This window comes from Macrobrachium nipponense, chromosome 1 (genome assembly GCF_015104395.2).
Source record: "Macrobrachium nipponense isolate FS-2020 chromosome 1, ASM1510439v2, whole genome shotgun sequence".
Taxonomy (NCBI): Eukaryota; Metazoa; Arthropoda; class Malacostraca; order Decapoda; family Palaemonidae; genus Macrobrachium; species Macrobrachium nipponense.
Window position 1 is genome coordinate 169,805,748 of NC_087200.1, and position 16,195 is coordinate 169,821,942.

Consider the following 16,195-nt stretch of genomic DNA (forward strand, 5'->3'; position numbering starts at 1 on the left):
CAATGCCATACAATGGTCAATGAATTTAATGTATGTAATCTCTCTCTCTCTCTCCTCTCTCTCGCTCTCTCTTCTCTCTCTCTCTCTCTCTCCTCTCTCTCTCTCTCGTCCTCTCTCTCTCCTCTCTTACTGAGATGAGATCATTTTCATGGACGTGTATGTAATAAGTTTATCATTAATATTTTCCAATAATAATACTATAAGTACAAAATTCATATCTGAGTATTTTGAATACAATATTCATTCCATTTCTCTCTTTTAAATACTGTAAGGACAACTCTCTCTCTCTCCCTTTCTCTCCCTCTCCTATCTCTCGTCTCTCTCTCTCTCTCTCTCCTCTCTCTCTCTCTCTCTCCACAAGATACTTGTCATACATTTGGTGTTTCTATTTCTTCCTTTTATCTCTCTCGCTCTCAGCAAAAGAATTGATAGACAGACAAACATAATTGCACAGTCCTCTGTTTCTCTCTTCTCTGGAAAAATATATGTATTTATGGGAGGGGGAAAAAGTTGCCTACAGACGTTCATTTCAATCTATTGAAACCTAAGGAGTTATTTCTCTCTCTCTCTCTCTCTCTCTCTCTCTCTCTCTCTCTCTCTCTCTCTCTCTCTCTCTCTCTCTTTCTCTCTTGTATTTTAATGAAAATATACAGTAATTTGTGAATACACAGTGTTGCACATGAAAAAAAGTAAATTAGTGATAATTTTAGAGATACGGCCCTAAGAAAAATTGCAAATAAGTAGTGAAATTTTCCCTGTGGACATGTTTTCAAGAACGTCGTTCCGGCTTACGACGATTTTCGGGTTACGACGCGTCTTAAGAACGGAACCCCCTTCGTAACCCGGGGACCGCCTGTATACATATTTCGTCTTGTTAACGTTAATCTGTGTTAGTGATTTCGGTTTCTACTTTATCGTGTTGTGTGTGAACTTAATTAACTTAATTATAGTCATGGGTCCCAAGAAAGTTGCTGAGGTTCACGGAAAGAAGAGGATGCTTTCTATGGAGACAAAGATGGAGATAATTAAAAAGTATGAAGCTGGCATGCGGTTAAGTGTGATCGCTAAGGAATACGGCCAAAGTCCGTTGACGATACACACCATCCTTAAGCACAAGGAAGCCATCAAAGCAGCTACACCTTCCAAGGGCGTGACTATTTCGTCCAATAAGAGGAGCCACGTGCATGATGAGATGGAGAGGCTGCTTCTTGTATGGATAAAAGACAAAGAAATCGCTGGCGATACAATAACCAAGACGGCAATCTGCCACAAGGCCAACCCTATTTTCGGTGATCTGATTGCCCAGGCCGAAGATGACGGAGGAGAAGGGACATCGACGCCAACCCCAGACTTCAAGGCTTCTCGTGGGTGGTTTGATAAATTCCGTAAATGGACTGGCATCCATTTGGTAGTGCGGCATGGGGAAGCTGCCAGCTTGGACACGAAAGCGGCCGAAGCCTTTATTAAGACATTTGACGAGATGACGATCAACGAAGGCAACAGTTCTCAGCAAGTTTTCAACTGTGACGAGACTGCCCTTTTTTGGAAAAAATGCCTCGTTGGACGTACATCACGGAGGAAGAGAAGAAGCTACCCGGGCATAAGCCTATGAAAGACAGGCTTACGCTCACACTTTGTTCCAACACCAGTGGGGATTGTAAGGTCAAGCCCCTACTTGTGTATCATTCTGAGACTCCTCGAGCCTTCAAGGCCTACAAAGTGCTAAAGGAGAAGCTTCCAGTGATGTGGAGGGCTAATGAGAAAGCCTGGGTAATGAAACTTTTGTTCACCGAATGGGTAAATCTGTGTTTTGGCCCGACAGTGAAGAAATTCTTGGAAGAGAAGCGCCTCCCTCAGAAATGTCTGCTGTTGTTGGACAATGCCCCTGCTCACCCTCCTGGCCTCGAGGAAGATATCCTAGCGGAGTATTCTTTCATCAAGGTTCTTTATCTTCCGCCTAACACTACCCCTCTCCTCCAGCCCATGGACCAGCAAGTGATATCGAACTTCAAGCTGTATACAAAACATCTTTTCAAGAGATGTTTCAACATCATCAATACCACAAACCTCACCTTGCGTGAATTTTGGAAGGAGCATTTCGATATCGTCATATGCATCCGACTCATTGATCAAGCTTGGCAGGAGGTTTCGAGGCGAACCTTGAATTCTTCGTGGAGGAAACTCTGGCCTGATGCTGTATCCGCCCGAGACTTCGAGGGATTCAAAGTGGGCGAAGCTGATGCAGATTCAGAAACAGTTGACGATCCTGAAACTGTTTCACAACCAGATCTTGACGAGATCGTTGCACTTGGAAAGTCCATTGGGGTGATCATCGAATAGGACAACATCAATGACCTTCTCGAGGAGCACCAAGAGGAGCTTACGACCGATGACCTGAAGGAGTTGGAGGCCATGCAACATAATGTCGTTCAAGAAGAGTTCTCTAGCAGTGGCGAGGAGGAGGAGGAGGACCCTATAACAATGGCAGAAATTAAGGATGCTCTAGCTGCTTTTCATAAAGTGCAAACATTTGTAGAAAAGAGACACCCTGAAAAGGCTTACACAGGTCGTATGCTTGCGCAGTTCGATGGCGTTTGCTTGAGTTGTTTCAGGGACATTGTGAAAAGCAGGCAGAAGCAATCTTCCTTGGATAGTTATTTTTGAAAGAGGTCTTTAGTAGTAGTAAGCAAACAGGAAGATCCAAGTGATACGAAAAAACAAAAAGTTGAAAGTGGTGAAGAAATTGAAATTTTGTAAAAAAGAAACTTAAGTATAAAAAAGAAAAAAAAAGTAAAAAAAAGGAGAGAGAAAAAAAAAAAACAGGAATTCAATTTCAAGTTTTTTGTAAAGTTGTGTTAATGTTTTCTGCCATTTTTTTTGTGTTTTGTAAAGTTAAGTGTTTATGTTTTCTGCCATTTGTCCTCCTCCTCTGTCGTCACTTTCGGAGATCGCCTCACTCGAAAGGTAAGGTTCCACATTTTACTACATATGTACATACAGTATTTCTTGTACCATGTACACTAATACACTTTATTTATAGGTACATATAGTATATGTAGTTTATGTTAGGTATTGAATGGTCCAAATTGTTGTATTTCATTGTTTATTGGTCAATTTAGCTTTATTATAAAATTTACTGTGGTGTTTTTGTAGGGCTTGGAACAAATTAGGCAATTTACATGTAAAATGCGGTTCAAGATACAAAAAAATCAGGTTACGAAAGCTGCTTCGGAACGGATTAATTTCGTATCCTGAGGCACTACTGCGTGCATATATATATATATATTAATATATATATATATATTATATATATTTAATATAGATAATATATATATTATAATATATATATATAATTATATATATATAGATATATATATCTATATATATCTGTATATATTTATGTATATATATTATATATATATTATATTATTATATATATATTATATATATATATATTTAGTATATATATATAGATATATATAATATATATATATATGTATATATATATATATATATATATATATATATATATATATATATATATTATACATACAGACCCCAGTTATTTATGAGGGTTGTGTTCCAACAGCTTGATGATAATCAAAAATCACTGGTAACCAAAAATTGCCAATTTATGGTGCTTATGGCACCAATAACCAGTCAATGGTTATTGGTGCCTTGTGTATGTTCCCAAACAAGCGCCAATAACCAAATATCGTTGACAACTGGAACATCACAGTAATTATGGTAACAAATGGTATTTACAACACTATAAGTGTGATTTGGGTTAGGGATCATCCTGCATTCACCAACAGAAAGGAATGGCAGCTTGGTCGGATTTAGGTCGTATGTAAACATTATGATGGCCCGTATGCACACAACACCTTTATCTTCCAGTTTTTAGCAAAGGTAAACTGAGTATTAGCAATTGCTGAGGATAACAGAAAGTGCCCTCTTATCTTGAGTCCATTTATACTTAATCATGTGTTATAATGTTCATCATTATGACACAATTCTAGTTAAGAGAATTCTTTGACATTAGTCTGGTCACCATGGAGCCCTGGATAGACCATGGAAAGGGTAATCCCTTGCGGACACAACACTGACTACCAAAAATAGGTTTTTCCTATGTCAAAACCTGTTTTTTTTTTGTCTTTTCACAATTGGAAAAACAAGGGTGTAGTGAAGAGAAGGAGGAATTCAGAGAGAAATTAGAATATATCGAAAGAGTTCCAAGAGGTGAACTACTAGTGTTATCTGGGGACATGAATGCCCATGTAGGTGAGAGTTCTGATGGTTTTGAAGAAATATATGGAGGAAGAGGTTCTGGAAAGAGAAAGCAGGAAGGTGAAAGATTATTGGAATTAGCAGAAGCTATGAATCTGGTAGTCTTGATTACACAGTTTGAGAAAAGAAGTCAACTGGTAACATACAAAAGTGGACAGAATAAGACACAAATTGATTATGTTTTGGTTAGAAAGGAAGACTAAGATAATCACAATTAATTGTAAAGTTATTCTAAATTAATCTGTCATAACTCGGCATAAACTGGTAGTGGCAGATTTTAGGTTGAAAGCAATAACAAAAAGAAAAGCCTGAACCAGGAATAGGATGGTTAAAACTTGGAAGCTGAAGGGGGAGAAGACAACAGAGTACAGAAGTAAAGTGGAAAGAGCCAGAGGAGAGAGATATGTAAGTGGAATGTCAGAATCACCGGAGGAGATATGGTATAATATGAAAGAAATTGTGGTACCAGCATCAGCAGAGGTGGGTGGGAGGACAAGCGGTAACCAGCAACAGGAAAAAGAAACATGGGGGTGGAATCAAGAGGTTCAAACAGCTGTGAAGGAAAAGAGTATAGTCACAAGAGGGTGGGAAGAAGATAACTACCAAACAAGAGATGAGTATAGACGGACAAAGAGGGAAACAGAGAGTGGTAGCGATTGCAAAAGGAGAAGTCTGGAGAGATGGGTTTGAGATGATGGGAACACCTGAGGGAGAAACGATAATCTACAGAACTGCAGAAGCGGGAAGAAAAGACAGGCAGGATGTAGGAGAGGTAGGAATGATTAAAGATGAAAATGGAAATATCTTGATTGAGGAAGAGGAAGTCAAGAGAAGATGGAGGGACTTTTTCACAACTATTAAACAATGAGAATGAGTGTGAAGAACTGGAAAATGTTCTTCCAGTAGAAGGATCAATAGCAAACATCAGAGAGAGTGAAGTTGAGAATGCTATAAAGAAAGGAAAAGTAAATAAAGCTGCAGGAAAGTCAGAGGTAACAACAGAAATTATTAACGCATTGGGAAATCTAGGCAAAGAGTGGGTGCACACACACACTATCAGAAAAGAGCTGGGATGTACAGGAAATGCCAAGGGACTGGAACAATAGTTGGATGATTAAAATGTATAAACAAAAAGGTGTTAAAACTGTTGGAACTACAGAGGATAAAGCTTTTGGAGCATGTATTCAAGATACTAGAAAGAATAGTAGAAGGAAGGTTGAGAGAGTTGATAAATATACATGAGCACCAGTTTGGGTTTATGCAAGGAAAGAGCAGAGTAGATGCTATTTTTATAGTAAGACAAGTCCAAGGGAAGTATCTAGAAGGAAATTAGAAAGGTTACATGTGTTTTGTGGATCTTGAAAAGGCATATGACAGGGTACTAAGAAGAATAGTCTATTGGTGTTTGAGAAAGATAGGAGTACCAGAGAAGTTGGTAGGGTTAGTGAAGATGATGTATGAGGGGGGCAAGAACAACTGTACAAACAAAATAGGGAGATACTGAGGCATTCCCTGTGAAGGTTGGCCTCCATCACGGATTAGCTCTGAGTCCATTTTTGTTCCTTGTCATTATAGACACGCTGACATCAAGATTAAGGAACAATGAAAAACTGTGGGAACTGATGTCTGCTGATGGTTTAGTCATTATAGCAGACATAGAAGAAGAATTACAAAAAAGGTTTTAGCATGGTAAGGAGCCCTAGAAAGGAAAGGATTGAAAGTGAACATAGGAAAGACAGAGCTAATGATTATTAGTAGAGAAGGACATGAAAAACTAAACATTCAAGTGGAAGATGGCACAGTGCTAAAACAGAACAATGAGTTTAACTACTTGGGATCAATAATAACAGAGGAGGGAGGTACTGAGAAAGCAGTGAGACAGAGTGAAAGAAGCATGGCAAAATTACAAAGAAGTAAGTTGAGTTGTTTTAGACAAATAATTCCCATTAAAGCTAAAAATAAAGGTTTATAAGACAGTTATCAGGCCTATACTGTTATATGGGGCAGAAACTTGGGCACTTAAGAGGAAAGAGGAGGGACTGTTGGAAAGAACCGAGATAAGGATGGTGAGATGGATTCTGGAATATCACTACTGGAAAGGAGGGAGAGCCAAGATATAAGAATGTGTGGTATATGTAATTTAAAGAAGAAGGCTAGAGAAGCACGTCTGAGATACTATGGCCATGTAATAAGAAGAGAGGAGGTGGAACCAATCAAGAGAGCTAAGAACATGCCAGTGATGGGGAGGAGGAGTGTGGGCCATATGCAGATCAGATGGACGGATGTGGTGAAGAGAGATATGGGTGAGGCGGGACTGGGGAAGAAGATACAAGGAATCGAAATAGATGGAAAAAGTTGACTCAAGCGGCTGACCCTGCTACGCAGTGGGATTAATAAGGTTGAAAGACGAACAGCAAAAATAATTTAGCTTTTTAAATTATATTTCTATTGGCAAATTCTTTACACGGAAACATACTGAGCAAGTAATAAATAAACACAGACACTCTGAAAACACAAATTTGATTTGTGTTTTCAGAGTATATAACCTGATACACCGTATTGCAATTTGGAGTTTCACTCCTGCATCACATGTTATTCAAGTTGTAAATATACAGTACACTCAAAATAAGCTTCCCTTTTTCTAAACTTATGCAGCAATCACAACACAACACAATGCAGAATTATGTCATTTTCATCTATTCCTGTTTGATATAAAAATATAGTCTCACTTTATCCAATTACTTTTCTTCTGAACATCTTTTTTAATCTTTAAACTCTTCATGTAAACCTGTGCTATACTGAAAGAACATCACACTTTACCTTGGGAGCAGCATTTACAAAGTTTCTATTTTCAGCCTTTGTTGTATCCAAGTATGCACTGGTTGCAGATAAGTTCCCTTTTATGACTCCAATAACAAGGGCAGTACCTGTAACAAAAGTAATTATCTTTCAATCTAATAATCTTAGCCCTAAGGTATCTGTGAAGTTATGAAGCTTACAATAACCTCTCTTCCACATATATATTACTACCACCTCGTTTATTATTTTTTCTAAATCTGCACTACAGGGAAATGTCATCAAGCTCATAAAGTTTATTGTAGATTACACGAATATTCCTGAGTGGAACATACTACTGACAACCACTGGTCATGAACATGTAAGAATGATAGTACAATAGTAAATCTGCTGCCTCAACCTCACCTGTAGTTATACCTACAACAAAGAATGTGTAGATAATAAATTTATCAACTTAAAAGAAAATACTGAACATTCAGTTATCATATTCCAAGCAATACATATTAGATTAATAGAGAAAACCAAGTAAAAAGTATCTTCCACCTCAACTTTCCACATGCAAATGCAATCTAAGTATTTCTGAGTTCATGAAAATCAGAAGAGGAAACAGGAAAATAATGAACCGAGATAATTTTGAAAATCTGGATACTAAAAATGGTTTTGAAATATATAGGTATGTTAAAATAATAAATCTATAATATTATCAGCAGTTAACAACAGCTGCACTATGAATAAGAGAGTTAATAAGTTATGACCATATGAAAATGTGAGAAACATATAGTGTGCTTTTAGGAGAAAGCAAACAGGATCCACACTTGTATTGGAAGGTCAAGTATTTTTGCAACTATTAATAATTTATAATCGAACATGAGAGAAAAATGTCAATCACCTTTTCCAACCTAGCAAAGAAAGCCCACAGTAGCACCCCACCAAGTGTGAAATTATTTAGCAGAACAATCTGGGTAACCCTCTTTCTCTGTGTTTGGAAGCAAATATGACTATCATTATTATTATTATTATTATTATTATTATTATTATTATTATTATTATTATTATTACGAATATTTTCTTGCAGAACAAGTGATTCCACATCCAGTTTGACTCAATCATTGAAAACCCTTGTACAAAAAAATCCTGACATTAGTACCTTCATACACTTGGAAAAAAATAGATTGTCACAATGTGCTGCACAGCAGACAAGCTTTCTTTGCATGAGGGTGCTAATGTTGTCAAGATGGCAATTGCTATATATAGGAGAACTCAAGAAGGAAAGACAAGGAATGCTAACAGCAGCACAAGATCAGGCTCTAAGAACCAGATATATCCAAAGAACAATGCGTATATGGAAATAACATCTCACCCATATGCAGGAAGTGCAATGAGAAAAATGAGACCATAAACCACATAGCAAGCGAATGTCTGGCACTTGCACAGAACCAGTGCCAAATGAGGCATGATTCAGTAGCAAAAGCCCTCGACTGGAGCCTGTGCAAACAACACTGGGCACCTTGTAGTAATAAGTGGTACAAACACCAACCTGAGGGAGTGATAGAAAATGATCAAGCAAAGATCCACCGGGACTATGGTATCAGAACAGATAGGGTGATACATGCAAATAGACCCGACATGGCATTGATTGACAAAACCAAGAAGAAAGTATCACTCATCAATGTCGCAATACCATGGAACACCTGAGTAGATGAGAAAGAAAGAGAAAAAATTGATAAGTACCAAGACCTGAAAATAGAAATAAGGATACAGGATATGCGAGAGGAAATTGTACCCAAGGAGCAACCTGGAAGCCAACACCATAAAAAAAAACACCCAATCGTATAGGATGACTGATAAAAAAATAATCATCATCATCATCACCATCATAACATCTGCTTCCACATACAGAGAAAAAGGGTTAGCCTGACTGTTCTGGTAAGTACTTCTCCCACTTAGTACTGTGCTACCATAAGAATTCTATACTATACTGGACAAGGTGATTAACATTTCTCCTTCATTTTTTTTTCATAAAATGTATTAACAGGTGTAAAGACTTCACCTTCCAAAAAAAAATTCAGTATGGATTCTGTTGGCTTTCTACTATAGACAAACGATAAATACTCACATTTTCATATGAAGATGGTCCTCTACTTACAAGCTTTCAGATATATGAACAACTGTGATCATATATTAAAATTTGTTCGGAGCGCTCTGTCTGCCACCCGTAAATTCAAATTTTGTATTGTGCAAGCTTAGTTACAAAATTTTGCCCTTACCCACAATGAACAGCACTGTAGCTAATGCCATTATGCTGTTTCTGACTCCCGAAACTGAGAAAACAATGTTAAACTACTAATGACTATAAACATGGATGAAACTCGACCATAAATAATAGTGGAGAAAAAGGTATTTCCATCAAAACTACTGGGCATGAAAGAAGACAATATGCTCATATCATGATGAAATCTATTAATGAAAAAATAATTAAATTTTGTTCACAATATGTATTTAAGTCATATTTTGACTTGAAACAATTTTTTATAACAAAAAATAACCTTGTCCCATGTAAATTAGTTCACAGGGATTCATTTACTCTAACTAGAAGCAAAACAATTGCTCTGAATTGAGTAAAATACAGCAAAATAAACTTTTTTCATAATTGCCCTCAGCCAATTTCCAAACCAAAACACTGATTGTTTCATTTGTATTTTATAACACAATAGTAAATATGTAAATATGAGAATACATAAAATATTATTGGATAGTGAAGTAAAGCATAACTTTTGAAAAGATCCATAGAAAAGATGCATATTCATTAATGTTCATATTTTATGAGGGTCTCGTAGCACTTAACCCTCTTACGCTGGAGCGGTAAATAAAAAATTGTCTCCCGTATGCCGGAGGGGTTTCAGAGTGAGCGCGGAAGCGGAAAAAATATTTTTTTCAAAAAATCACAGCGCGCTTAGCTTTCAAGATTAAGAGTTCATTTTTGGCTCCTTTATTTGTCATTGCCTGAAGTTTTGTATGCAACCATCAGAAATGAAAAAAATTATCATTATCATATATAAATAATGCGATATATGATAGCCCAAAAACGAAATTTCATATATAATTGTATTCAAATCGCACTGTGCGCAAAACGGTTAAAGGTAACAAGTTACTTTTTTTTCGTTGTAATGTACACTAAATTGCGATCATTTTGGTATATAACACATTGTAAAACGATAAAAGCAACACAGAGAAAATATTATCACAAAATAATGCATGAATTCGTAACGCGCGGACGTAAACAAATATTTTTTTCAAAAATTCACCATAAATCTAAATATTGTCCTAGAGACTTCCAATTTCTTTCAAAATGAAGACAAATGATTGAATATTACTATACTGTAAGAGTATTAGCTTACAATTGCAGTTTTCGACCATATCTGACGAGTTAAATGTTGACCGAATATCGAATTTTTTTATATATATATTTTTTATATGCAATTATATTTCGGAAATAAGAAAAACTACAACCTTCACATATTTTTCGTATTATTCTACATGAAATTTCGCACATTTTCATATATAAAACTCTATGAAATGCCTAATATGAAACGGAGCAAATATTCCGAGAATGGGACGTACACATTTCGGAGATTTGTGGCTGAGAATCTGGAGGGAAGGAAAATTTTTTTTTTTAAATTCACCATAAATCTAAATATTTTGCTAGAGACTTCAAATTTGTTTCAAGATGAAGATAAATGACTGAATATTACTAGACTGTAAGAGTTTTAGCTTACAATTGCGTTTTTCGACCATTTCGGTAGAGTCAAAGTTGACCGAACGTGGTTTTTTTTCTATTTATCGTGATTTATATGCAAATATTTCAAAAATGAGAAAAGCTACAACCTTCAATTATTTTTTGTTGTATTCTACATGACAATGCGCACATTTTCATATATAAAACTTTATGTAACGGCTAATTTAAAATGGTGCAAACATTACCACAATCGCACATATGATTTTTACGGAAGAGTTACCGCGCGGACGTAAAGAAAATGTTATTTTTTTCATAAATTCACCATAAATCGAAATATTGTGCTAGAGACTTCCAATTTGTTGCAAAATGAAGGTAAATGCTTGAATATTACTAGAATATAAGCGTTTTAGCTTACAATTGCGTTTTTCGACCATTTCGGTAGAGTCAAAGTTGACGGAAGGTTGAAATTTTGGCAATTATCGTTATTTATATGAAAATATCTCAAAACTGATAAAAGCTACAACCATGGGTTGTTTTTAGTTGTATTGTGCATGAAATTGCGCACATTTCCATATATAAAACTTTATATAACGGCTAATTTTAAAATGGTGCAAACATTACCACAATCGCATGTATGATTTTTTTCGGAAGAGTTACCGCGCGGACGTAAGGAAAAAGTTTTTTCATAAATTCACCATAAATCGAAATATTGTGCTAGAGCCTTCCAATTAGTTGCAAAATTAAGGTAAATGATTGAATATTACTAAAATATAAGAGTTTTAGTTTACAATTTCGTTTTTCGATCATTTCGGTAGAGTCAAAGTTGACTGAAGGTTGAAAGTTTGGCAATTATCGTTATTTATATGAAAATATCTCAAAACTGATAAAAGCTACAATCATGAGTATTTTATTGTTGTATTCTACATAAAAATGCGCACATTTTCATATATAATACTTCATGTAACGGCTAATTTACAATGGTACAAAAATTATGTCAAAGTGATGAAATAATTTCCGAGATGTGTCACAGATACTTTTTAGTGCGGCAAGAAAGAAATTCGCGCTTGCGCGCCTGCGTAACAATTGTAAACAAAACAACACCTTGATCTGTGAACTCCCAGCATCCCCCAAGGCGCGTGATTCAAAAGTTTGAGGCTGGTAGGCCTATAAGTATTTTTCCACGAATTTTAAAAAAACTTTTGTAAGTCGACGTAAAATACGTCCAGTCGGTACACGGGACACAAAAAATGTCGACGTAAAATACGTCCAGTCGGCGTAAGAGGGTTAAGCCACCAGTAAATGGACAACAGCGCTGTAAACCCCAGTTACGAATATATTTGACAAGCGCCATAAAACTGAAGCACCGATAACCAATCCCACCAGTAACTGGGGGCTGCCTATATAGAGAAATTAGAAAGTGGTGAAAAAATGGTTGAGGTAGCATGCCATTATAATAAGAATCACTCAACCATTGTGTAATCTTTAAAAACAAAGATTCAATGATGGAACACTTAATAAGTGCTCTGCCAATGCAGAAAACAATTATAAGTAAGAGAAGGAGAAGGGTGGTAGGAGAAATGGAAAACTTTTTGGGGATCTGGATGGAACACCAGAGACAAAGGTCTGTACTGCTTAGCCTCATGCTGATTCAGGAAAAGGCTACAAACCTTTTTAATGACTTGAAGGCTAAGGCTGGCAAAAGCACTGCAGATGAAACATTTACTGCAAGGTATGGATGGTTTCATCGCTTCAAAAACATGCTAACTTGCATCATATGTCCGTTACTGGTGAGGCAGCTAGTGCCAGCAAGGCAGCTGCTGAAAAATTTCATGAGATGCTCAAGGAAATAATTGATAAGGAAGGTTATACCCCTCAGCAAGTTTTTAATATTGACAAGACAGGCCTTTTCTGGAAAAAAATTTCCGAAAAAACGTACATTAGCCGTTAAGAGAAGACGATGCCAGGATTTAAGGCAGTGAATGATAACTGACTTTACTGCTGGGTGACAATGTATCAGGAGACTTGAAGCTAAAACCTCTTCTGGTGTATTGCACTGCAAATCCATGGGCTCTGAAAAATATCACAAAAATTTTTTCTACCTGTGATCTGGATGTCAAATAACAAAGCCGGGTGACTTACTGTGTTTGAAAACTGGTTTTATTATAATTTTGTTCTCAAAGTTATGCTGTACTGGTGCAAGAATGGGATTCCTTTCAAGATTCTCCTAATTTTGGATAATGATCACCCATCAACACTTAGATGATTTCATCCATGTGTTAAAATTCTTATTCACCCCCTAAAACAACTTCACTCATTCAGCCAATGGATCAAGGCATGACATGATAGTAAATTTCAAGAAATATTACACTTGCAGTACACAGAGGCAAGCATTGAAGGAAATACTACTAAATGATCCTGGTGTGACTTTATGTGACTTGTGGAAGGGTTAAATTTACAATTGTATAAATAATATTGATGCTTCACGGCGTAAAGTGACAAACATGACTGGAACACAGAGGGTTCCACAGTCTGTCAATGATTTCAAGGGAATGAATCAGGTGGAGGAGGCAAAGGAAACTGTTAACAGCCTCATTGACTTAAGTGGAAAGCTACAGCTTGACTTAGGGAAAGAGGACTCTGAAGAGCTGTTTGAGTCTCATTCAGAGAGTTGATGAATGAGAATTTAATGAAATTGGAAGAAATGCAAGGACAGAAAATGAAGAAGTTCTTCCTTTAAAGAAGTGTGAAAAAAAATTTATAGCTGAGGGGTTCCCTCTTATAGGAAAAATTTTTCAATATTTCTGAGAATCAGCAGCCAAATGTTGAGATTCTTAAAAATAGCAACAACTTTCAACAATGTTATGCATTGTTATCATGTATCATATACGATGAAAAGAAAAGAAAAAACAATGCAAACTTCCTTGTACAAATTCTTCAAACCAGTGCCTTCAACCACAACAACCTCCCCATCCCCGTTGACTGCTTCCTCCCCAAATGAAGATGAAAGTGATGCCAAAGAAATTACTCCTGATGAGTGATGCCAAAAAAAATCCTTCCTGAATATGACATTCACGACCAACCTCCCCTGTAATTCCACAATGACTGTCCTCCTCTCATCCACCATCTCAAAGCCTACACTACCAGTTTCAAAGGTAAGGAAACAATGACAAATTTTAGAATCAATTTGTATTTTTCATAGCTAACAAACCTAAGGTCTTAACAACAGGATATTTCCAAGCGCAGCTAGTAAACAGATTAATACAATCGGAGATTGTAAGCAAGGAATCTGTGAGATCTGGCAACGCCTGCGCATATGAGGTGAGATCTGGTCGAACACCAAGTCTCACCCTGTGATACCCAGTCTTGTTCCAACCCAGGAATAACAAAAAAATTAATAGAGGGACAGCTAGAGGTGGGCAGTATGTGTTAAGACCTCAGGTTTGTTAGCACTGAAAAATACAAATTGATCCTAAAATTTGTCATTTGTTCATATGCGGAACAAACTTTCGGTCTCAACATAGGACAGCCTTTTACTTGGAGGGAGGTATAAACATCCTAAACCACCTGAGAGTTAACCCACCTGACCACAACCTAGAATGAGAAGAGTTCTAAAGGAGGTAGACAAATGCCAATGAGAATACATATAGATAAACCGATATCTACAACTCAATCATCAAACTATCAGTATGGCTACCAAACTCACCTGCATCAGACCAGTCCAGCATGTGACGTGTCTATTCCTCAACCTGCCTGAAGGAAGAAGAATGGAAATAAGAGAAAGAAAGAGACCAGCCCACTCACTCATTCTCTCTTTCACACAATCACCTTAGGTAAGATACAAACTGTCCAGTCAAGGACAAGGATGAGTTAAACCACTTGTTGGGCAGCCAACACAGGACCTAGGGAAAATGTGTCCATAGACCTGTGGGCAACATCTCTCAAATAAAAGGCGTGAACGTGGATTGTTGTAACCAAGTCCCAGCGTTCTAAACTCTACGAACAGCAAAATTTTTCTTGAAGGCCAGAGAGGAACTTATACCTCTGACATCATGTGCTCCAGCCTGCACAGACTCAGTGACAGAACCATCAAGAGACGAATAAGCCTGCTTGATTGCCTCACGAATCCAGAAAGAAATGGTATTCTTGGAAATCTCTTTCTGCTTGTCCCATACTAACAAAAAGCCAATGACACCCCAGCCTGAGGTGTCGAGTCCTTTTGAGATAGCAACAAAAGGTTCTCACAGGAGACAGCAAGAGCTCTTGTGGATGATTATCTACTAAGTAATTCAAAGATGGTTAAGAAAAGGAGGCAATTCTGTCGTCATGTACTGAGGGATTCTGGGTCTTGGCCACGAATTCCGGGACAAATTTGAAGGTCACCGACCCCTAAACCCTGGTATGTTTCACATCATAACTAAGGCCATGAAGCACTCCTACCCTCTTCGAGGAAACCAAAATTAAAAGGAAAACTGTCTTCAGTGTAAGTTTCTGTCTGAGGAACGCCGTAAGGGTTCGTAAGGATCTCTAGTGAAACTCTTAAGGACAAGTGAAACATCCCATGCAGGAGGCTCAAGTTCCCTTGGAGAACAAATTTGCTCAAAACCTTTGAACAATAAAGAGATCTCCAAGGATGAGGAGATATCTACACCTCTCAGACATAACGCCAAGGCTAAAGCTGCTCTGTAGCCTGATAGCAGAAATAGAAAGACCTTTCTCATCTCTGAGAAAGACAAAAAAATCTGCTATGCGCTGAAAATCACAGTATATTACCCATTTCCCTTGGTAGACTGCTGCCAAGGACTTCCTGAGATGGCTGGACATATGCCTTGCTGTCTCCTGAGAAAATCCTCTTGCTCGGAGGAGATACTTGATAACCTCCATCCGTGAAGAGAAAGGAATTCTACTGAGTGGTGGAATAATTCAAAGTGAGATTGGCCAAGTAATTGCTTCTATGGGGGAATTTCTCTTAGAACCTCTGATAGCAGAAACAGAAGATCCACAAACCATTCTGCCTGCAGCCACATAGGAGCCACTAATGTCATCTTGAAGTTTTGAGCTCTCATCACCCTGTTTAGCACTTGACGGATCAGGCAAAACGGAGGAAATGCGTACACCTCTAAGTTGTCCCAAGGATGTTTAAAAGCATCCTCTGTTATTGCTAGAGGATCTAGAGTCACCGAGCAATAGACCTCTAGCTTCTTGTTGTAGTGTTGCAAAGAGGTTTAACATAGGCCTTCCCCACATATGAAAATGCCTGTCAGCCACGACCTGATGAAGAGACCACTCCATGCCTAGAATTTGGTTCTGATGGCTCAACTTGTCTGCGACCACGTTCTTTTTGCCTGGAATGTATCTTGCTGAGAGTTCCACTGAGTT

At 37.4% G+C, this 16,195-nt stretch overlaps 1 protein-coding gene across 5 annotated transcripts in view; it reads right to left on the reverse strand.

Moving 5' to 3' along the window:
* Window positions 1–16,195, reverse strand: part of LOC135219819 (uncharacterized protein DDB_G0271670-like) — a 217,081-nt gene that overhangs the window by 70,492 nt on the left and 130,394 nt on the right. For all 5 annotated transcript variants that reach the window (XM_064256910.1, XM_064256907.1, XM_064256909.1 and 2 more), the window contains one exon: window positions 7,108–7,214. In XM_064256910.1, the coding sequence (XP_064112980.1) occupies window positions 7,108–7,214 (107 nt within the window). The remainder of the gene's footprint in view (window positions 1–7,107; window positions 7,215–16,195) is intronic.